General features: G+C 39.9%; 1 protein-coding gene across 4 annotated transcripts in view; it reads right to left on the bottom strand.

The window, feature by feature from the left end:
- Positions 1-25,258, bottom strand: part of GAPVD1 (GTPase activating protein and VPS9 domains 1) — a 63,540-nt gene that overhangs the window by 23,823 nt on the left and 14,459 nt on the right. For 2 of the 4 annotated variants that reach the window (XM_084649706.1, XM_084649707.1), the window contains exons 2-8: positions 16,743-16,958; positions 13,962-14,805; positions 7,002-7,088; positions 5,756-5,890; positions 5,436-5,625; positions 4,000-4,080; positions 1,327-1,487 (exon numbers count right to left, since the gene is read on the bottom strand). In XM_084649706.1, coding sequence (XP_084505832.1) covers positions 1,327-1,487; positions 4,000-4,080; positions 5,436-5,625; positions 5,756-5,890; positions 7,002-7,088; positions 13,962-14,805; positions 16,743-16,958 — 1,714 coding nt within the window. The remainder of the gene's footprint in view (positions 1-1,326; positions 1,488-3,999; positions 4,081-5,435; positions 5,626-5,755; positions 5,891-7,001; positions 7,089-13,961; positions 14,806-16,742; positions 16,959-25,258) is intronic. The other 2 variants (XM_084649708.1, XM_084649709.1) reach the window with 1 other exon arrangement.

Below are 25,258 nucleotides of genomic sequence, written 5' to 3'. Positions count from 1 at the left end.
GCACACATTAAATGGATTACAACTGGCTAACTGACAGATCTCAAAATGTAACTGTAAACTGTGAATTTTCATTGAGAGGCTGTGTTTCCAGTGGGGTCCTGTAGGAACAGTTCTTGGCCCTATGCTATTTAACATTTTTATCAATGACCTGGAAGAAAACATAAAACCATCACTGATAAAGTTTGCAGATGACACAAAAATTGGAGATGTGGTAAATAATGAAGAAGATAGGTTCTGATTCAGATTATCTAGATTGCTTGATAAACTGGATGCAAGAGAACAATGTGTGTTTTAAAACAGCTAAATGTAAATGTATACATCTAGAAACAAAGGATGTAGGCAATACTTACAAAATGGGGGACTATCCTGAGAAGCAGTGATGGAAAACAGATTTAGGGGTCATGGCGGATAATCATTTGAATATGAGCTCCAAGTGTGATGCTGTGGGCAAAAGTGCTAACGCAATCCTGGGATGGATAAACAGGGGAATCTTGATTAGGAACACAGAGGTTATTTTACCTCTTTATTTGGCACTGGTGCGACTGTTGCTGGAATACTGTGTCCAGTTCTGGTGCTCACAATTCAAGGATGGTGATAAATTGAAGAGGGTTCAGAGAAGAGCCATGAGAAGGATTACAGGGTTAGAAAGTATGCCTTATAGCGATGGCCTCAAAGACAGCAATTTATTTAGATTAACACAGCCAAGGTTAAAGGGTTACTTGATTACAATATCTAAATATCTATATGCAGAACAAATATTTAATAATGGGCTCTTCAATCTAGCAGAGAAAGATATAACATGGTCTAGTGGCTAGACGTTGAAACTAGACAAATTCAGACTGAAAATTAAGCATAAAATTTTTCACAGTAAGAGTAATTAACCATTGGAACAATTTACCAAGGGGTGTGGTACATCCTCCATCACTGGCGATTTTTAAACCAAGACCAGATATTGTTCTAACAGATGTTATTTTAAAAGGTTCTAGGAATTATTTTGAGGAAGTTCTATGGCCTGTGTCATACGGGAGGTCAATCTACATCACAATGGTCCCTTCTGGCCTTGGAATCTATGAATGGAAGGCTGTGGTACACCCACCTACCTGTTTAATCTGGATGCTGAATTAATCATTATAAACAGAAATCAGTTGTGGTTTGGAGAACATTTCTAACACCTAAATACGATGAAACAAATAAAGGGTTTTCGCCCTAATTCTCCAATTTAAACCTTGTCTTAGTTTAATCACAAATTTAGTATTATTTCATTGTCTGAATATACTTTCTTCATTTCTCAAAGCATGTGATTTATATTGGACACCTAGTTCATACCTCATTTTCTGACATCATACCAGGAGTAAGCTGCGGACCTGTTCCCAAAGAAATAACCAGTACTTCTTCTGGCTGAACTTCCTGTATAGAATCCTGGGAGGATCCTTCATGGTCTCCATGTTGGTCCATTGGAATATTTGATCTATTTCTGCTACGGGTAGCTAATGATACATGTTAAAATAGAGAGTGTTATGAAGGTTTACAATATTTAAACTCTCACATTATCTACAAATACACAAGTGTGATGTTAGCGCATGCATATCAAAGAATGGACAAAATGCAGAATACAATTTACAACTTTCTGGAAAGGTGGAAATTGGTATTGGGGATGTGTAGAACTGACACTGGGGCTGTGTAAGTATTTAAATATTGCACTACTGTGAAAATATCAGACTTGTAGCATAGTGGCTTAAGAAGCATATAATGTACCATGCTTCTCCATTAACCCACAGATATTCCTGCCCCAGATGGGCAGGACAGCTTTCCCTTTAGGTTATCTGAACACATTTTTCCTCTGCAAGAGAGACTCCCCTCTGCTTCTGTACCATTGCAAAAACAGAGCACCACCAGAAAGGCACTTTAGTTCCCATGTTTAAAATACCTTTTAAGTAGTGGCGTTTTTATTCCCTACAAACTGCAGTCATTCCAAACTCACAGCCTCATGACCTAAAGGCACCTTACATTGATAAGAGATCTCTGTTGCATTAAATAATAGGAAAATGCTCATCAAAAAGCACCAGGAGACCAAGACAAACAAACCAACACCTGGAAAAGCCATTTTTTGCATTTATGCAATGAACCATTTATGGGTTCTGGCTGAGCCCTTGTTGAATTCAACGAGCATAGAAACTCAAAGACCCTATGGCTGCCAGCTAGAAGGGCATCAAGCTCCTTATGGCTAAGAGGTCTGTTTGGAAACAATGCAGAGGGTGGATATGGGGGAAGGGGGGAGGAAGGAGAAAAATGAAGTGGGGAAGAGACTTTTTTTTTTTTTTTTTTTAAACTTGAACATCCAAGAACCAGCATTTAAAATTCTAATCTCCAAGACCTCTGACCAGAACGATTATTTGATGCTATGCACTAGGCCGTGAAATAATGATTAGATTACAAATCAAGTTTTTTAGGGCATCATCTGCTACTATTTGTTTGTATAGTGCTGAAAGCCCAGATCCTTAATAAGAACTGTTAAAGCACTACTGTAAGAACATAAGAACAGCCATACTGGGTCAGACCAAAGGTCCATTTAGCCCAGTATCCTGTCTTCCAACAGTGACCAGTGCCAGGTGCCCCAGAGGGAACAAACAGAACAGGGAATTATCAAGTGATCCATCCCCTGTCCCCCATTTCCAGCTTCTGGCAAACAGAGGTTAGGAACATCATACAAATAAATAAAACGTATCCCTTCAGCATTCACCAGCAAACTCTATGGACTACACCCAGACATCGGAATAAATCCGATTAAGTGAGCTGTAGCTCACGAAAGCTTATGCTCGAATAAATTTGTTAGTCTCTAAGGTGCCACAAGTACTCCTTTTCTTTTTACCCAGACATCAGTGATAGCTGATGCCAAACCCTAAATGCCTGAAAGAACAGGCAGAGAACTCATAGGAGAGACACACCTCTCATTGTAAGGGAAGGCACAGTGGCAGCAATTCAGACAGTGCTGTTTAGAGCAGCTACCTGAATTCTTACTTAAAAACAAACCAACATATAAAACTTTCTAGCCAAATGTACAGCACTACAAAAGAATGAAGGCCCTGCATCCCATGAGTTGCTGAGCACTTTCCAATAAAGTCAACAGAAGTTAGAGGCACACAGCCCCTTGTACGACTAGGTTCTAAAGCAGCATTATTGAAGGGTTTCAATGTTTTGTAGAGTAAACCTTTTATTAAGGCATTTAAGACAGTTTTGGACTTTACCGAGCAAGTCCTTTTCAGCAAAAACTGATATAAAAGGGGATTCAAGCGTACACTAGACGGAATGTGTCAAACACTTATAAGCAAAAGCTGGTAAGCCCTCATTTTTTTTTTCATCTCTTGGGCATGCTAATTTATAATTTTTGTGATGGTATAAATAAAATGGAAAATGCCACTCTAAGCCTGGCCTTGGGTGGTTCTTCCCTATTCAGAGCAGGTGCTGGTAACAGAAACAAGTCATTCAGAACAGTGGTGAGCCACCCAGCAAGAACTGCAGGAAGGCACACAAAAATCACAAACTTGAAGACCCAATGTTACATCATCAGGAACTGACAAACACATGGCAAAGCAATATCATAACCCCATCCTGATTATTTTGTGGTTCTCTGTAACTCCTTTTAATATAATCTTCTCTTCCTCTCCCCATTCTAGACACCTTAGAGAAAAAGAGTCAAAGACCTGAAGTTCCTTTTCTTGTCTAGCATGGCATCAACTCCCTCAGTTGAAACATGGGAGCTGAGGCCAAATGTGCAAATTGAGAGTGAAACTTTTACCTTCAATTATCATGCATCAAAGGGAGAGGAGGCTTTTTAGGTTACTACATTTTTCTAGCTATTTAAGTAGGAATTGGCCTTTGTAATGGAATAAACGAAGAAGCCTGGCACAAAGCAAATTAAAAACAAGCATGAAAAGCATGGTTTTATGAAGTAAATAAAAGTTTTGCATAGAGGAAGAAGGGAAAGAGTCCATTACCCACCAAATGGGGTTACTAGATTAATGTGAGCTGTGAGATTGGTGGTAGAAGTATCCCAGGCAGTAATGGCTGCCAACTGTTGTCCTGGGTTTCGACAGCATTAAACAGAAACAAAATCAAGCCTTTGAACAACAAAAATATTTTAAACTGTAAAATAAATACAAACGAGTTATTACTTCACTAATGTAAACTTAAAATAGCAGTTGTGCACAGAGAGGTAAGGATAACTCAGGATACCAAAATGAGGTTTTAGCACTTACTATCTTTAATTTACTATTTTAAGTATAATATTTTTGCCCTATGTTACAGATAAATACCAAGCTCTTTTTCTACTGAATACCAATATTCCAATCATATAAGTAAACACTAGAACAGAGTACAATACTTTAGGATCTAGAGGAAAAAGTGTCACATTTTGAAATGGGATATTTTTGAGCTGAAAAGGTATAAGATCCTGAAAATTTAATACTTCAGAAAAGTATGTGCTACATTACATCAGTAGCCATATTTAAGACAGCGTAATTACAAGGCAATCTCCCTCTTCCACTGCTTAGCACTTTTTTTAGCATTATCTTCAATGGATCCCCTTCCTCCCATTTTTCATACTGATGTTGCCAAATGTCTGCACCCTTGCTTTCTTCCCCACTCCACTCTCATCGCTCGAGTTATCTTCTCCACTCTCATCACCTCCACGGTGATGATTTAAATCTACCTTCCCATGCCTAACCTCTCCCCAACTGACCAGATTCCCATCTCTTCCTGTCTCTCCAGCACTTTATTACAAACATCCTGCCACTTCTCTAAATACTGCAAAACCTGAACATCCTTCTTTCCTTCTACTCTCTCCTCATATCCAAACCCTCTCTGTATCAATGTTGACAACTGCACTATCCTCACCACCACTCAATCTCTGACTCTTCCCTTTCATTCTCTCCTATCCACTGGCCTGCACCATTTCACTACCATATGCTGATTAGTTTATATTAAATCTACATTACATGTAAACTGGGAACCCTACAACTTCATTTACTATATGAATACACTAAAATTCAGTCGGGTGTAAGTAGGATTAAGGGAAAAATTATACTATGAATTGGAACTATTAGATTATTGAATATTCTTCCAAGGAAAGTGGTGGAAACATCGTTGGAGAAATTTCAAACTTGACTAGACAAGGCACTAGAAAAAAATGGTAAAAGTACAGTCCTGCTAGAGTGGTTACACCAGAAAGACGATCCAACAGATATTTTCATTACATAAAGTCTGATTCAATGACAACTATGCTACACACAAACACACACACAGTGGAAGTGGTGTGAAGAAAACTTAAGCATATCCTACAAGAGGACTGAAGAAATGCTGAGGCAGCATATATAGGGTGCAGGAAAGCCTATGAAAAAAAAGCCTTTGCTGTAAGAATTTCTCTCAATCTTCCTCACCTATAGGCAGTCGATTTTTTTTGTTGGCTGGAGTAGTTGCAGGGGAGAGTTGTGGAGTATTGTAAGGAGTCATTTCAAGGCTGCTACTTTTCCCGGGTTTGTTCTGGGGTAAGTTTGCCAACAAGTTTTCCAGAGCCATCCGATCTTCCTTCAGTTGGTCACTTGACATTACATTTCGCATAAAACCAACCTACAAAATTAGAGTTTGTATCATTAAGAAAGGAGCATGAAGCTACATATTAACCTACTACACCCACTTCTCTCTCTCTTGCAAGTGTGTGCAGGAAAATATTACTCCTATTGAAGAATCAGGATATTACCAGATTAGTAAGTTGGCTGTATGTCATATAAACCACAGTCCTACTCAACCCTTCTAGAAGGTTAACTGAGGACATCGGAGGGGTTTCCACAGCGCGCCCACTAATAACAACATCCAGGAAAGCAGCAACACAGCTCTGCAAGGAGAAGACATAGGTTTTTTAGTGAATGTTTTCAAATTTTAGAGCTACAGAAGAACATAAAGGTACAAGAGGTATATCAGTTTTGCTGCTTCTTATATATATAGCAAATCAAACATATTTTAGCCAAATAAGAGTAAGTACAAAATTATGCAAAAAATTTAGAGATCCCTTCACTCCATATCTGCATTTGAAAGTGTCACTTATTTAAATAGATTCTGAAGTCCTCATTATTTAAGTACAGTTTTTAAAATGTTATGCAATGGCACTTGATGACTTAAACTAGCTCACAGTAATGAACTTGTACTTAAATTGTTCCTTCCTCAGGAAACAGCTGAGCATAGCTTACAAGTGAAACAAAACTATAGGGCACAGGGACAGGCAAATAAGGAAACTGTCAATTTAAAAGTCACACCTGACTGAATGTTTACCTAGTTTCATTACAAGTAGCAAGAGAGATTGAAAGAAATGAGCAAAAAAGTTTTTGTTAGTTTGCTTTCTGCATTTGACAGCATATCGTGTATAGTTAGTTTCACTGTTTCCTCCGTAGAGTCAGTTTCCCCATTGTGTGTACATCCTTCATACAGTAAGAAAGGAGAGTAAACTATTTACTTAAAAAAAAAGGGGGGGGGTGAGGGGAGAGACAGGAAAGGAGGCAAAAAACTGACAGGAAGCTCCATGGGCAGGTGTGCAATTTTTTTTTTTTTTAAATTGACTACATGGTGTCCCCTTAAATGAAAGTAGTTTATGCTAGATTCAGCAGAGAAAATTATAAAAAAATCACATAGTATCAGTTTTAGAAAGTGCCATATTTTGACATTTTGTTAATGTTTTCATTTAAGCAGCAAGGTACTGTGTGTCTAGTAGTCCGGAAGCATGACTCCAAGTTCTATTCCCAGCTCTGACCCCAACTGTATGCGACCATGCAGATGTCACTTAACCTGTACCTCCGTTTACCTATCCATAAATTAGATGTACTGCTCACTTACCTCATAAGAGGGCTGTGGAGCTTATTTGTTTGTGAAGTGCTTTGAGATTCTCAGATGACAGGGGCTACAGAAAGGCAAAGTGTCAAATATGTACATAAGTACTGTTTTGTGACTCTTACTTTGTCGAATTTGCCAAGGTTGCTCTTCATGTGCGGATCTCCCTCTTCAGAGCCTGTCATTGCCAACTGCTGCAAAAGTCTCCCGACCTAAAATGGAAAAAGAACACTTCGGGCAAATATTTCAGAAACCATTACAGAACAACAAGATAGATCGTAATACAGGAATCAAATGAGAAAGCGCTTCCATTTTAAAATACTATTTTAATTTACATATAAAAACTTTCCCAAAGTTACTTTTGGGGCTAAAAATTCTCAGACTTGTTCTTGGGCTCTAAGTAAAATGTTCTATGTGGAAATATACTCAGTCCTATCATGAGTGCAGGGGACTAGACTAGATGACCTCTTGAGGTCCCTTCCAGTCCTATGATTCTATGAAAGTTTCACTAAAAGCTATTTGAGTTATCTAAACAGGAAGAGTACTTTCTCCTATGACAAAAACTGTACTTTTTTCCTCTCCCAACTCAAAGGCTTCTTTGTTTTAATTCCATCTTTCATTCACTGAACAATGTATATAATCGTACCTTATTTGAAATTATTTCATTATTTGTAAAAGAAATCCTAGCCATTTGTTTGAATATTGCATGTGAAGCAGTTATTTTCCGTGTGTTTTTAAGCCTATGCTAGATTATTAGGTTCTGATTCTTCACAGCAAATATGGAAGGGATGAGGGTTGAACCTAGAGGTCTTAGGTCTGAAGATTTTTAAAGGCCATGTAAATTTTTCTAGACACACATGGAAAAAAACACAAACCTCTGACTCAGTTTGTACACGGCTTAACATGTTTTTCCTGAAAAATAACCCTCCTTAACTTTTTAACCTGTCACCAAGAGGTTTATAAAATTGTGAGTCCTATAAGAATATACAAAAAATGATACAGCAGGTGAATAAGTGATCCCTTGTTTTACAGAAGCATCTAAAGAACCCAGTCAGGATTAAGGCCCCCTTCTGCTAGGCACACTCTTTCTGCTCTATGAAACTTACTGAAATGAATTTCAGTCAGTCAGTATACCAGTTACACTTGGCACCCATGTAGGTATGTTTTGCCCCAGGTACATGGAACATGCAGTAGTTTTTTAGTCAAATGGGTGCTGTGTAATACCAGTAATGAATATTAAGTTCCCAAAACATTTGCACAAAGACAATGAATTCTGTCACCTGAAGGCATATTCTAAAGCATTAATACAGCGAGTAGTTGCCCAATAAGCAACATGGTGTACATCCATTCAGAGGACAAAAGAGACAGACATTTAGCAGAAGTGCTAAATGACTTTGTTTCAGTTTTCACCAAAAAGTTTAGTAGCAACTGGACATCTAACTTAGTGAATGTCAGTGAAGAACAGGTAGGATCATAGGCTAAAATAGGGAAAGAACAAGTTAAAAATTACTTAGACAAGTTAGATGTCTTCAAGTCACCAGGGCCTAATGAAATACAACTTAGAATACTCAAAGAGCTGACTGAGGCGATATCCGAGCCATTGGCGATTATCTTCGAAAAGTCATGGAACATGGGAGATTCCAGAGGGCTGGAAAAAGGCAAATATAGTGCCAATCTAAAAAAGGGGAATAAGGACAACCTGGAGAATTACAGACCTGTCAGCTTGACTTCAGTACCCGGAAACATAATTAAGCAAATAATCAAGCAATCAATTTGCAGACACCTAGAAGGTGATAAGTAACAGTCAGCATAGATTTGTCAAGACCAAATCATGTCAAACCAACCTAATAGCTTTCTTTGACAGGGTAGCAAACCTTGTGGAATGGGGGGGGGGGGAGGAGTAGTAGATGTGGTATATCTTGACTTTAAGTAAGGCTTTTGATACTGTATTGCATGACCATCTCATAATCAAAGTAGGGAAACACAACCTAGATGGAGCTACTATAAGGTGGGTGCATAACTGGTTGGAAAACCACTCCCAGAGGGTAGTTATCAGGGGTTCACAATCAAGCTGGAAGGGCATATCGAGTGGGTCCCACAGGGATCAGTTCTGGTCTAGTTCTGTTCAATATCTTCACCAATGATTTAGATAATGGCATTGAGAGTACACTTATCAAGTCTGCAGACAATACCAAGCTGAGAAGGGTTGCAAGTGTTTTGGAGGATAGGATTAAAATTCAAAATGGTCTGGACAAATTAGAGAAACTGCCTGAAGTAAATCAGATGAAGTTCAATAAGGACAAATGCAAAGTACTCCACTTCGGAAGAAACTATCAGTTGCACACAACAAAATGGGAAATGGCTGCTTAAGAAGAGGACTGTGGAAAGGGATCTGTGGGTCACAGCGGATCACAAGCTAAATATGAGTTAACAGTATAAGACTCTTCCCCTCCCCCCCGAAAAAGGGAGGGCACGCAAATAATATTCTGGGATGTGTTAGTAGGAATGTTGTAAGCAAGACATGAGAAGTAATTCTTCCGCTCTACTCTACGCTGATACAGCTTCAGCTGGAGTAGTGTGTCCAGTTCTGGGTGCCACATTTTGGGAAAGATGTGGACAAATTAGAGAAAGTCCAGAGAAGAGCAACAAAAAAAAAGATTAAAGGCCTAGAAAACACGACCTATGAGGAGAGACTGAATAGGACAAGAAGCAATGGTCTTAAAATGCAGAAAGGGCTGTTTAGGTTAGACATTAGGAAAACTTCCTAACTGTCAGGTTAGTTAAGCACTGAAATAAATTGTCTAGGGATGTTGTGGAATCTCCCTCACTGGAGATTTTTAAGAGCATGTTAGACAAACACCTGTTAGGGATGGTCTAGATAAGACTTAGTTCTGCCTAGAATACAGGGGACTGGACTAGAAGACCTCTCGAGGTCCCTTCCAGTCCTACAATTGTACAAAATTCTATTATTTCAGTTAGTACAGATTAGCAAAAAATACAACTATGCTAGCAAAAGTGGAAGGATATTAAAATTTACAAGCGCTGTTAGACCAGTCTTACAAATATTTATACTTTACAGCTGTCACCCTTGTAAAAGCAGGTGTATTGCCTTTTAAAGCAGAATTTAGATGTTTGCTATATATTTCTTAACTTCAACAGCTGCTATCAAAAACACCAATAAATGTCTTTTAAAACTCAACATTTTAAAACAAATGGGTATTCAAGCTTTAAATTTTCCTCTTCAGGAATCATAATAAAAGAAATATTTTATATCAGTATTCATCATCTTATCCCTAGTTAAACCAGTAAAAATACTGTAACAATAGCCCCAATAAATGCTTAGAAGATCTCAGATATGAGGAGAGGTTGCAAAGGACTGTAGAGAATTTTTTTAAACTAAGGTTTGGGGGAAAGCTGACAGGCGTGGAGCAGAACATAGTTCAGGCAGAAAAATCCCTTAGGAATGAATTTATTAAAGGGGATCTCTATGTCCTAGAAAAGACGATAGGAAAGAATTTGGTAAAGTACAGACAGGAGCTAGTAAGGAACAGTCAAATGTAGAAGAGCCCCATTTAAATACAAAATGTACAAGTGTTTATATACAACTGCTAGACAGCTAAATACTAAGATGGGTGAACTAGAGTGCCAGGTATTAAATGAGGATATTGACAGAATAGGCATTGCAAAAACTTAGTGGAAGAAGGAGAACTGATGGGACATGGTAATACCTGGATTCAAAATATAAAGGAATGACAGTAGGTCATACCGATGAGGCACTGTATGTGAAAGAAAGCACAGTGTCAAAGTAAAAATCTTAAATTAATAACACTGCCCCACAGAATCTCTCTGGATAGAAATTCTATGATTGAACAATTAGAGTATAGCTGTAGGAATATACTACCAACCACCAGATCAGGATGGTGATGGTGATTGTGAAATGCTCAGGGAGAGGCTACAAAGAGGCTATAAAGGTAGAAGACTCAATAATAATGGGGGATTTCTCATATTGACGTAGTACATATCACCTCAGGAAGGGATGGAGAGAAAAATTTCTAGACACCATAAATGACTGCTTCTTGGAATAGCTTGTCCTGGCACCTACAAGGAGAGAGGCACATCTTGATCTAGTCATAACTGGAAAATAGGATCTGGCCAGCAGTTAAATATAGCTGAACTACCCAATAATAGAGACCATAATGTAATTAAATTTAACATCCGTGTAGAGGGAAAAATGGCAAAGAAACCCACCACAGTCGCATTTAACTTCAAAAAGGGGAACTGTACAATAATGAGGAAGTTAGTTAAACAGAAATTAAAACGAACAGTCACAAGGGTGAAATGCCAGCAAACTATAGGGAGACTATTTAAAATCATCATAATAGGAGGCTCAAACAAAAATTTTACCCCAAATTTTAAAAACAAAAAACAAAACCAAAAAATGCCACCATAGCTGAACAGCGAAGTAAAAGAAGAAATAAGAGGCAAAAAAGGTATCCTTTAAAAATTGGAAATCAAATCCTAGTGAGGAAAACAGAAAGCAGCATACACTCTAGCAAGTCAATTATAAAGCAGGCCACGAAAGAATATGAAGAGCAACTAACTCAAGACACAAAAACTGACAACAAAAAAAGTTAAGTGCATCAGAAGTAGGAAGCCTGACAAAACTGTCAGTAGGACCACTGTATGATTGAAGTGCTAAAAGAGCACTCCAGGAAGACAAGGCTGTTGCAGCAAAGCTAATGAATTATTTGCGTTGTTTTCCCTGCAAAGGAGATGAGGGAGACCCCCCCGCACAAGCCATTCTTTTCAGGTAACAAATCTGAGGAACTGTCCCAGATTCAGGTGTCAATAGAGGAGGCTGGAACAAACAGATGAATACCATCTGGTCCTGGTGACTTATTACTATTAATTTTATCAGCGTTCTGAAGGAAGTCCAAAATGAAATTGCAGAACTATTAACTGTTGTACATAACCCATTGCTTAAAATCAGCCCCTGTACCAGATGACTGGAGGACAGCTAACGTAACATCAATTTTTAAAAAACCTCCAGAGGCAATCCTGGCAATTACAGGCCAATAAGCCTAACTTCAGTACCAGGCAAAATGCTTGAAACTATAGTAAAGAACAGAATTATCAGACACATGGATGAACACAATATGCTTTTGTAAAGGGAAATCATGCCTCATCTATCTATTAGAATTCCTGGGGGGGGGGGGGAAGGGGTCAATAAGCATGTGTACAAGGGTGATCCAGTTGATAAGTATACCTGGACTTTGAGAAAGCCTTTGATAATATCCCTAACCAAAAGCTCTGAAGCAAACTAAGCAGTTATGGGATAAGAGGGAATGGTTCTCTCATGGATCAGTAAGTCATTAAAAGATAAGAAACAAAAGGTATGAAAAAAACAGTCAGTCAGTTTTCACAATAGTACGAAGTAAATAGTGGGGTCCCCCAGGGATCTGTACTGGGACCTATGCTGTGGAAAAGGGGGTGAATCATGGGTTTGCAAAATTTGCAGATGATACAAAATTACTCAAGATAGTTAAGTCCAAAGCCAATTGTGAAGCGTTACAAAGGGATCTCACAAAACTGGGTGCCTAGGCAACAAAATAGCAGATGAAACTCGATGTTGCTAAGTGAAAAGTAATGCACACAGGAAAAAATAATCCCAACTATACATTAAAATGATGGGGTCTAAATTAGCTGTTACCACTCAAGAAAGAGATCTTGGAGTCATCATGGATAGTTCTCTGAAAACTTCCACTCAGCATGCAGTGTCAGTAAAAAACAAACTAACAAACAAACAACTAACAACGTTAGGAAATAGAAGACAGAAAATCCATGGTATGCCCAAACCTTGAATACCAGGTGCAGTTCTAGTTGCCCCATCTCAAAAAAGATACTAGAATTGTGAAAAGTGCTGAGCAAGGCAACCAAAATGACTGGGGTATCCAACGCCTTCCATATATAAGGAGAGACGGTTCAGTTTAGAAAAGAAACAACCAAGGGGGAATATGATAGAGGTCTATAAAATTATGAAAGGAAATTAATAGGCAGCAGGTTTAAAAACAAACAAAACTTCTTCACACAACACACAGTCAACGTATGGGACTCATTGCCATGGGATGCTCTGAAGGTAAAAGTACAGTAACTCCCCGCTTAATGTTGTAGTTAATATTCCTGAAAAATGCTACTTTAAGCAAAACAATGTTAAGCAAATCCAATTTCCCTATTAAGAATTAATGTAAATGGGGGAGTTGGTTCCAGGAAAATTTTGCCTGGTTGAGGTGGTGGAGGAGTCAGAGGGTAGAAGAGGGTGGGACATTTCCCAGTGAATGCCTTACTGCTAAATGATGAACGAGCACTCGGCTGAGCCCGTAAGAGTCAACACACTGCTGTTAATGTAGCCTCACACTGTACAAGGCAGCACAAAAGGAGGGAGGAGAAACAGCATGGCAGAGAGAGAGAGACACACACACCGTGTGTGTGTCAGACATGCGCACTGCCCCTTTAAGTACGCTGACCCCACTCTAAGTACATTGCCTTTTTAAGTAGATCAGCAAGTTGAGACAGCAGCTGCTGCCAGCAGGCTCCCTCCATCCTGTGCCCTGTCATGTCCTCCCTGCTCTGTGGAGATGGGGGGCAGGAGCAGGGGGAGGGGGACACCTTGACATTAGCTCCTGCCCCTGCACAGCAAGCAGGAGCAGCTCCAAGGCAGAGGGCAGAGCAGCACAGGGCAGTGGGGGCAGGGACAATTGAACTGCCCGGCAATTGATAGTCTGGTGGGCAGCTTAAAAAAGAATCAGATAAATTCCTGGAGGATAGATCCATCATGGCTATTAGCCAAGATGGTCAGGGACACAACAATATGCTCCTGGTGTCCCTAAACCTCCAACTGCTAGAAGCTGGGACTGGATGGCAGGATGCATCATTCAGAATTGCCCTGTTCATTCCCTCTGAAGCTTCTGTCATTGGACACTGTTGGAGGACAAAAAACTGGGCTAGATGGACCATTGGTCTGACCCAGTACGGCCATTCTTATCTGGTCCCATTTGTTTAGAGCAACAAAAAAAAGGAAGTCATACCTGCATCAGATTAAATCTTGCCACCTCATTTATTGGGGCATCGGAAATTATTCCATACTGTTCTGGGTTGACAACTGCAGGACAAATGAAACATGCAAGCAGAAGATCCGTGCACATTGCTCGCACCTCCCCAACTTCCAGCCGGTCTACACAGGAGAGTGTTTTATACATTTGTGATAAAATCCATCGCAAGCTATGCGGAAAGCAGTATGTGTTCTGCTTGAGATAACCAATGAATTTGTTTACCAACGCCACTAACTTAGCCTCATTGGAATCCACCATTTCTTGGACTTTTTGTTTGAACCTTTCTGTGCCTTTCTCCCCAAAGAGTTTTTCCTGTTGCGCGGGAGAGAACCTCTCGATCAATTTGTTTGCATCTGTTTCTAGGTGGTCTTCATCTTCCACCAGCAGCTGCATGATTGGCTCATGCAATGTTGCAGTAAGGAACAGTTTTGCAGAAAAGAGTCCCTCAGAAAAAAGTTTAAATAAAATGCTGAATGCACAGGTACCTCTCCTCAAAAGCCGTCTGGGATTGTCGCTTTCCTTCAGTTCAAATTCTATCAAGTAACGCAAAACTTGAAGGAGGTAACTCTCATCTTCCTGCATGATGCAATTGCCATAGATGGAGGTAAAGACCGTGTGAATGACACTTTGTGCGTTGTCCTGGCTGAGTTTCTCTCCAGCAACCAGAGAGGAAGCAATAAGCCTAGGGTTCTCTCTCAATCTGTTGAGGAATTCTCCATAAGCAGTCTCTTGAAATCCCAACTGCTTGTACCCATCAACAAACTGTGTGTCCTCCAAGACTTTGGCATGCTGGCAGCATTCAGCAGGAGAAGCTTCAGCACTTCAGAGAAAAAACAGTTAAATAATTTAATTATTTGTAACAGGGCTATCAAACCATTAAAAAATTAATTGCGATTAATCACGAGATAAAAAGTAGTCCCAATTAATCATAGTTTTAATCACGCTGTTAAACAATAACAGAATACCATTTATTTAAATATTTTTGGATGTTTTCTACATTTTCAAATATACTGATTTAAATTACAATACAGATTACCAAGCATACGGTGCTCACTTTGTATTGTTTTTTATAACAAGTATTTGCGTGTATGCGCGCGCGCTGGGGGAGTGCTGTCTCTTTAAGCAGAGCACTCAGGTGCTTGAATGCTTTTTTCAGCCAGCAGCAGCTGCTGTTGGCAGCACTCACGCCCGAGGCAGCGGCAGACAGGCACCCCGATCCCCCACCTCAGCGGTGACTGGGTACCCGGGCAGGAGCAGGGGGACACCCCGACATCAGTCCCTCACCCCCACTTTGCGCAGCAGACAGGAGGCAGGCTCCCCGGTCCAGAGCAGGTTGGCCAGAGGCAGCAGTGAAGCGCACAGGTATCCCTGCCCCAGAGGCATGTAGAAGCTTCCCCACTTCCCCCTACAGCACAGCGCCCTGGGTGGTGGCCTCCCTCGCACACCCCTACAGCCAGGCTCTTCTCTCCCGCCCCCACACCCCGGGAGGGTGTTTAACCAGCTCTCCCAAATTGCTTCTCCCTGTCGGCCTCCTGCTCACTGGCGCAGGCGGTGCCTCCCTCCTAGCTGCATCCCATCTCCAGAGGTGTAAGATTAATGTTCATTTAAAAAAAACAACACGTTAATTTGTTTTGAGTTAATCGCAGTTACCACATGCAATTAATCGACAACCCTAATTTTTAATAGACAAATAATTAAATCTAAATGAAACAGCATTCTGAATCCATTAGCAGGAGCTCTAGACCAGTGTTTTTCAAACTTTTTTTCTGGGGACTCACTTGAGGAAAATTGTTGATGCCCGCGACCCAAGGGGCTGGGAATTGGGGAGGGAGAGGGGGCTCTGGGCCGGGGGTGCAGGCTCTGGGGTAGGGCCGGGGATGAGGGATTTGGGGTGCAGGAAAGTGTTCCAAGTTTGGGGGGGCTCAGGGCTGGGGATTGGGGTGCAGGGGCAGGCTTCCCGCCTGCCCTGGCACCACGAACCGCGCTGCACCTGAAGCAGCCAGCAGCTAGCATCGGCCTGGAACTGCCCAATGGGAGCGTGGAGCCAGTGCTCGGGGTGGGGGCAACACGCGGAGCCCCGTGGCTCCCCTGCCTAGAAGCCAGACCTGCTGCTGGCCGCTTCCAGGGTGCAGCATGGTGTCAGAACAGGTAGGCACTAGCCTGCCTTAGCTGGGTAGCACCGCTGACTGGACTTTTAATCTCCTGGTCAGAGGTGCTGACCACAGCATCCCAGTGCCTGACATGCCATGACCCAGTACTGGGTTGCTACCCAAATTTTGAAAAACGCTGCTCTAGACAACAGAGTAAAAAATACACTGCAAGAATTCTTCCTTTAAAAAAAGGTAGCAGTTAACATCTACAATCTTTATTTTAAGTTTCACCAAAAAAAAATTTTTTTTAATATTCCTCAATGTATGAGCTTCATTATAATAACAAATTCAAGTGTTTAATAATAAAAACCTCATTTCTTGCTATGAACTACAAATCAGAAAAGAGATGCAACATATGCACGCGCACACACACACACACACAAAAGCCCCCCCCCCCAAAAAAAGAGTAGAGAGTGAACTATTTCAGAGCAAATCTGAGACAACTCAGACTTCCTGTTCTAAAAAATTATTCTAAAATGGCTTTATATCCATTAAAATTTTGTAATTAGAATCACTTGTCGTGCTCAATATACAGTATGAAAAGAATCATGGAATTGTTTTAATTCACAGAGTTTAGGAGTTCAATTTCCCCCAAAGCATTTATCACCTTGTTATGATAAGTCTGTCCAAGTTAATCCTTTGCTGCTTGGAAATCCAGGCTGTGTGGTACAGTTTCTCAGCTGTCTTCAATACATCTGCATTTAATCTCTGAATAAGTTGCTTTTCTGAGTTTACATAGAGTCGTTCTTGCTTGAGGTGATGAGCCAGAGTGTGAATATCTAGCTTCACCATCTTTGAGGTTGAGAGGACTACACAGTACTCACTGCAAAAGGGAAAATACATGAAGAATTTCACATTATATATAGCTTCTATTTTTTAAAACTCCAACAGGCAAAAAGAATTTGGATACTGAAAAGTTATCAAAAAATTCCTGATAAAATTTAAGAACCAAGTAATAATTGTAAGTTTATGACTTACTGTAACCACAGTACCTACCTATCTTTGATCCCTATTTTCCTCATTGATCCCTACTTTCCTCATGGACTGTAATTTCTAAATGGACAACCAACCTAATTTTCAATTACTGAGGGAGAATCTCCACTCATTGATATATTTTGCTTTCCACTACCAAATCTCGGTACAACTTTTCATGAGTGATGTACCCGAGTATTTGGATTCTAATATCTAAACTGTATTGTTAAATCGATCCACTTAAATTTGGGTTATTGCTGATTATGTACTCTATGTATCATATGACTTTAAAAGCAAAACTTTGTATTTGTGGATAATCTAAGCACTATACCCAGATGTACAGACACTTTTTTCTTAACCTATGTATTATATAATTTTTTTTAACATTAGCTTTAATAAAAATGTTAAATCTAGCCCCAGCTTCCCAAACCCCAGGCGACAGCCCTAGTTATTAGACCATCCTTCCTTACTGTAAAACACTTCAAATTGATAATGTGATCTTCAAAATTTCTCACATGCACTTGCAGGGTTCAGTGACATCATATTGGCCAGTTCCACATAAATTAAAGCTGCCCTCAGCTCTGCTAACTTAAACATTACTCTGTTTTCACTAATAACAGTAAAGCTCTCCCCAAAGTGCCACACTGCGGTGCAGCAGGAGAAAAGAGAACACCCTCAGGATTACCCTTCTAATTTCTAATTGTGGAGGCCAGCATGACGACACTCAGAATCAGGGAAGTAGAAGAGGAAAAGGAGTCCCATTTTGACATATTATATGGCCAAGTCAGTGCTCAGTGAGCAAAGCAGTACGTGAGAGTAAGATGTATCAGAACACATGCTAAGCTATGCTGCAGTTTAAAATAAGTGTTTGGGTCTAGTAGCCCCTTGACTGACAGAAATTCCTGCTTCTATGTGAAATAAAGAGATTCGGTCTTCTACATTATTCAATTTGCCTTTTCTGCTAAAGATACTCATAACTAGCACCACCCATACATAAGCCAAATGCTGGAAACATGCATAGAATACATTGCTACTCAATAGTAGAACTCGTTCAACAATGTCTTCTTGAACGTCCCAACTCATAGGAATGTACTTGCGGGCCATGATCCAGAAATTCTCTAAATGACAAAACAAACTGAAGAAACCTCAAGTTGGAAAGGAAATCTGCACAGTCCATTACAGTACAACAGCAGCTAAGTTGTACTTTGTAAATACCTTATTTGCTTCTTAATGGCTAAATAAACCAAAAAAGTATCATAGTATTTAAAACCTGTCATTACGTTAGAAATTTAATGAAGGCTAGTAAGAAGTGTTTGCCAAATATGTAACTATATGATACTATAATCAGATATTGCAATATTAATCAGATGCAACTTGTCTAGTTTAGGATTTAAAGGTGTGATCTTTGCACCTGTTAGCTAACATGTGCTAACTACCCAATTTAAAAGTCTAGATAGATAAGGCATTCTGCTGTTGACATATTATAAAACGGTCAAGTTATTCAAAAGAAATTTCATTTTTTTCCTCTATTTATTTAAATTAAGATGTTGAGGAATCATTTGTGAAAACCATGTTAACAAAGACAATATAATTTATGTAAACATAATTACAGAGAAGAAAACTGAACAGCCATTAACCTCACCTGATTTCATACAAAGAAAATTACCTTAGCTGACCACTCATATCCTCACCATCAGAAGTAGCCCTTCTTGAGTGTTAGTTTGGTAGGAAGAATTATGACCAGCTCCACCACCCTGTATATGTTAGAGCACCCAAATACTATGGTAATGGGTACTTAAATACAATAATAAATGGAATGCTTGTCTGTTCCTTATCAGCTCTAGCACCTTCAGTGAAGCCTGATCTCACAATGCTACTTGCTCCCACACTCAGGGAACTAGAGTATGATTTATGATTTGCAGGCATATCACTCTCCTCTTTGTACTCTTTTAAAGATCTTCCCGGCCACACCAGGTACTAAACCACAGGATCCTTTCCAAATAATATTTATTAGCTTCCCTAACTGGGCACAGAATTTTTGAAGAAACCCTGATGGTTCAAGAGCATGGGTCACCAACAACTACTTACCCAAGCTCCCTCCTCTATGGTTCAACTTGACAAGCAAAACCCTATAATCCAATTGAAGATAAACCATGAATAGCTGTCATATCTTTTTATATAGAAAGGTTTAAACATCTAATGTCTGAACACCTCAACTTACAATGCATTTTCTAAGCTTGCAAAGGAGACTCAGAGTACCCTTAACAAAAATCAATCCAAAGGCTGTAGTTCATGCTGAGATCCTTGCTCTACTTGAAGGTGATATTAAACCAAAAGAACAACAAGGAGTCCGGAGGCACCTTAAAGACTAAGATTTATTTGGGCATCAGTTTTCATAGGTAAAAAACCCCACTTCTTCAGTTGCATCTGAAGTGGGGTTTTTTACCCACAAAAGTTTATAAATCTGTTAGTCTTTAAGGTGCCACTGGACTCCTCATTGTTTTTGTGGATACAGATTAACACGGCTACCCCTCTGACACATTAAACCAAAAGGACTCCAAGAAGAATACAAAGTACCTTTACAAAACATTTTAAAGGTGACTGCCTCATTAAATGAATGGAGAAGTGCTACTGATGTGACAGAACTGTGCCAGCAGTATAAGGTTTTTAACAAATGATGTCATGCAACAAATTATTCTTACAATAAAAATCAAGAAACAGATTATAAATATCTATGTTAAAGCAACTTTCAGGTGACCAGAAAAAATGATGTATATAGTGACATACGTCATTGTATTCCTCCGTTTTCACAAGGAATCCAAGCACATGGATCTAAAACAAGCTAGCTATAACATACAAATGTTGATACATAGAAGCACATCAGGATGAGTTAAGGAGCTGCCTAGGTACTTTTATGGCCCTCATCTCTACAGTATCCAGGCACCATGGCGTAGAATTATTAATTCATTTTAACTCATTCTGGATGAGAGACAATGCAGTGTACGTTTTGAGGGGAGACAAGTTCCTAGTTTTGCAAAGTTCCCCTATTATAGATGACCTTTTATAATTAACCTGCATCTGATGAGTTTCAGATCCTTAAAATAAAATGACATCTCAAATACTTGCATATGGTTTCACAAAGTCTTTGTTTTTAATAGTGAAAACAATCTCTTGTTGAGCTTGTTTTTTTTCTTGGACATGCACTACAAAAGGTTTTTTTGTTCAAAAGGGCACTGTACAGCAAGTGCGTGTAAATATAGAAAAAAGTAAGGAACATTTTCATTAGATTTTACAAATTATTAGGGAGAAGTTTACTTTGCAAAGGCAACCTCTTTCACAATGGAAACTGAAATACAGGAAGACTAATCAATGCTTTTCACCACCCATTAATAGTTGGTATAATTTAAAAATGGGGCTAGTATGCCTTTACTCAATATTAAAGACTGCAACTTTCAAATGGATCTCTTTATCCTACATTTTCAATTATGTAAAGACATGCTATTTGGAACCTGGAGTAGATCAAAACACTTTTAAAATGTTTTTTTATGAAACTAAACATTTTTGCTATGTTATTTGGAAAGCTATTCATTATTCTAAGGACTTCATTTGCTCACCTTTTGAATAGGAGTTTTATTTTTGTGACTAAAACATGAGGTTTTTTTTATATGATAAAATCCCTGCAGTTAGATTTAGTAGTTGGAGGCAATAATGCAAATTCAGCTCTGTTAAGAAGGAAGCCAGCTCTCTCTTCACACGTCCCTTTTGTTTGCTAGTCACAACATTACCTTCAACTGTGGAGGAAATGAGAAAGTATAACCAGAAAGTTATTTATGAAGAAAAGACTGCCTATGATAGATCTCTAAAAAGCTAAAAGACCAGTGCACTCATCTTTCCTTCACAAAACGGTACTAAAAAAAAGCAAGAAATATCCTTTAACTAGCTTTAGAAAGGTGAATCAGGATTTCAAACGAGTTAAACAACATTAAGGCAACTCTTGAGAATTTGCATACAATAAAAAAAAAATCTTCTGACAGTCCTAAATTCCTGGGGTCCCTTGATATAGAACAGAGGACAAAGTGACAACAGCATTTTAATTAACTCAAGCACAAGGCGAGCTAGCGTTCAGACTGACATATTTAACCACATTTTCTCTGGAAACATACCTGGACAAATTCAGTGCCAACTTGATTTGATTTTGAAACAGCAAAAATATAGGAAACAAATAATATTTTAGACTTAAGGCCAAATTCCAATTATTCACTCTGGAGTTCCATGGCACACAGGAATGCAGAATTTGGACCCAGAATGCTTTCAAGTGCAAGAGCTTTCAAACATACTTTCCAAAAAAGACAGACAGCATATTTTAAATCCCACTAGCTTAGTTATAAGAAAAGGAGTACTTGTGGCACGTCAGAGACTAACCAATTTATTTGAGCATGAGCTTTCGTGAGCTACAGCCCACTTCATCAGTTGCATCCGATGAAGTGAGCTGTAGCTCAGGAAAGCTCATGCTCAAATAAATTGGTTAGTCTCTAAGGTGCCACAAGTACTCCTTTTCTTTTTGCGAAGACAGACTAACACGGCTGTTACTCTGAAACCTAGCTTAGTTATGAGGCAGGAAAAGAAAGCATTTACAAAAGTCATTTGTCCATAGCTTGAAAGCCAGGACTGTAAGTTAATCAATATGAAACTGGTCATATCAACTTATTTATTTGGTTGGGGGGGGGGGTGGAGAGAAGGAGTGAGGTGGATACTTCAGAAAACAGGAAAATTTATCTCCTCCTTTCTTTATCCTCCTGCACCTCAGGTGCATAGGATTTCTACCAGTTTCCACTATTTATGTTTGTCTTGTGCTGGTCAGTCAGGCTTCTGAGTGCCATATTCACGGGCTTCTTTTTCTACCGTTCTACATAATATTTCTCTAGATTGCCCTCTTTTTCTTTCCAGGTGGTGTCCATATTATCACTTAATATGAAGTCACGTAGGGAGTCATTTTTTCAACTCCTGTTAGCTCTTCAGAGCCAGTACAGCAATGGGAGAAAAAGCTGAATTTTATTCTGGCTCATATATCAGACTTATTAAACTAAATTCCAATTTCAAGATCAACTTCTGACCTAAGTTATACCTGATGTACAGTACCATTTGAAGACAATGGAGTTCTATAGGTAAAACCCAGGCAGAATATAGCCTTAAGAATCTTCAATACTTATTATGATGCATGTGCCTGAAAGAACTCAGCTTGACTTTCAACTCCTAAACTGAGTTTTCAGGGCTGACAGTTTAAAAGAAATTAATTACAAACAGAACAAGCAAGAAGAACGCAATCATTTTTAAAATCAGTTTTCAGACTATAACTAAAATTTGAATTCAAAAGATATTTTAATACTTAACACTTATATAGGACTTTTTATCTTCAAGAAATGTCACAATCATCAAATAAAATTACTTGAGAGGAGACTGGATAGTAAAGAATTATATTTATAGACTGGAAAAAACAGAGAGAGGTAAAGTTGTTTGCCCAGTACTACAAGGATGAGTCAGTAGCAGAGCTCAGTTTACGATACTTCAGACTCAGACCATGCCTCACTTCTCCCCACACCCTCATTCACTAACCTACAAGTTCCAAAAACCTGATCAGCAAACCTGGAAGGGAAAAACTTGTTTCTCCTTACAATCATCCCAAATTCATGAACAATGCTGGGAAGTAGCTTTAAATTCATTTGTCTCATCTTCCTTGTATGGGAAAAATCAAGAGGCATTGCCTTGAACTAGCTAACTTGAGGTAAAATCCTAATGAAGATAAGGCATTTCGTAGATTTTACACACAGCAGGTGAAGTGAGTCTTTTAACTTGACCTGCTAATCTGTGTAAAAGTATTATTTATTTATATATATGTAAATCATTTTATCTTCATTTAGTTTTCACCTCAAGTTAGCTCACTTACATTAACACATTTCTTTTCCCAGTAAAAACCAGGCCAAAAAGATCAGTCAATAAAAGTCTTTCAGATAATAGCTACTGCCTTCTCAGAGGGCTTGCCTAACACTGGAGTTTTAAACTGGATCCAATCTAGTTAATCTGGTTTGAAAACGCTTGCATACAAATGACACAACCCATCACTGAGCACTAACTCTGCATTTATCAGGAACACCAGAACCCTCTTGCATTATGGACTAGGACTACTTTAAATGGATTTTGTTTGGTGTTTTATGCGCTCACAATGCTGTGCACCACTTTTTGCATGCTTTCAAAGGCTACCTCACAATGCTTTGCAGGTCGACCATTACTGACCTATCCATTTACATGTGTGCCCTCCCTTTCCTGATACCAAGTTTCCAGGGTGACCCTTCTCCCTTTGAAAGATGGTGTAGGGCAAGATGTTGCCCATTTGCTCTTGGATCCTATTGTACCATTATACTGGTGATACAACCACAATAGCCCTCCAAAAGCCCCACAACATGCCGCATACAGCTGTGCTGACACTTTGGACTTCCTCACCATCTGGAGTGAAGCATAAGTTCAGGAAACTCTTGTGGCCAGCTACGGACATAAGGACCTTTTCATGGACACTGCAAATCAGATATCCACAAGATGCCAACCAGTGCCGGATAAAGACTTAGCAGCTCACAAGAAAGTATGTTGACACAAGGTATAAAAGGACACAATCTGGTAGGGGAATGTGATCTGTCCATTTTTTTTTATTAACTGGACAAGATTCTGCTTAACTATAGTACAACCCAACCCACACACTTTTTCAGTGGTTCTCAAGTCTGGTCCACCGCTTGCTCAGGGAAAGCCCCTGGCATGCCGGGCCGGTTTGTTTACCTGCCGCAGCCGCAGGTTCGGCCAATTGAGGCTCCCACTTGCCGCGGTTCGCTGCTCCAGGCCAACAGGGGCTGCAGGAAGCAGCGCGGGCCGAGGGATGTGCTGGCCGCCCTTCCCGCAGCCCCCATTGGCCTGGAGAGGCGAACCACGGCCAGTGGGAGCCGCAATGGGCCGAACCTGCAGATGCGACAGGTAAACAACCCGGCCTGGCGTGCCAGGGACTTTCCCTGAACAAGCGGTGGACCAGAGTTGAGAACCACTGCACTATCTGGAGCCTGCTGCCCGCACTGTCCCCCACAGCAAGGATGACCAGCTCGACAAATCAGAAGATGAACTGTCCCCTGAGAGCTGGGATCCTTTTGGGACTCAGAAACCCGACACAGCCAGCTGGAACGCCAGCCCCAGTCCTGACCTGCCCCAATGGACCATGATTTCTGCCCTGTGATGGATGAGACTGAATCCCCACCAAAAACTCAGGCCAGGATGGAAGTCAGACCTCCTGGTGGGAACTGCAGCATGTAAGTACCTATCTTTACAATTTATTACTCATTATTATTGTTGGCAGATGTTAGCTAAGAGCCTCTGCCTCCCTCCCCCCAACCTCTTTCTGTTGCTTCAAAATGGTGCCTGCCAGCATGGCGGAATTACAATGTATTCTCAACCCCCTCCTCTGCAGCAGATTTGAATAATGAAGGCATTCATTTGTGCAAAATTCAGTTTATTGAGACAGTGCCGATAGGAAAAGAAATGTGGTTAATTTACATGAGGTATAAGTACACTCTGCCTGCCCACTCAAGGCACAAACAATATTGCTCCCCGCTGAGGTACGAATGCCCTGTAAGATGCATTGTAGCTGACAATTATTGTAGGATCCCTTCTATTTTTCTCTGCACTCTCTCCATGTCTGCAAGGGAGATACAGCAGAACTCAAGACTGAGAAATCCCTATAATATGCAAAACAAAATCAAGGTAATAGCCTCATGTCCATGCCTCCAACCCTCGTAGACTACAAGATCCTTCCACTCCTGCAGCACTTCTCAGGGAAGTGTCCTGGTGAATAACTTCTGAGCATCTCTCACTAGTCTTCCCTTTGTCTCTTTGAATAAGATCATTCTCTCCCCCTAGTCACCTGCCTCCATATAACATCGAGAATGAGGACAGCCCAAAGATTACTAACCAGCTCACCTTCCATAACCTCTCCCCTTTACATCTCCAATGCCACAGAAGCATCTCCAGCGCACACACTACAAAAACAAACCTGCAACATAGCTCCAGCCACCCCACCATAAACAGCTTGAAAGTAGATATGATAGACAAAGGCAAATG

The sequence above is a fragment of the Lepidochelys olivacea genome, assembly GCF_965140295.1.
Source record: "Lepidochelys olivacea isolate rLepOli2 genome assembly, chromosome: 16".
Lineage (NCBI taxonomy): Eukaryota > Metazoa > Chordata > Testudines > Cheloniidae > Lepidochelys > Lepidochelys olivacea.
The sequence above is the reverse complement of the archived record's forward strand: the minus strand, read 5'-3'. Positions and strand labels throughout refer to the sequence as shown.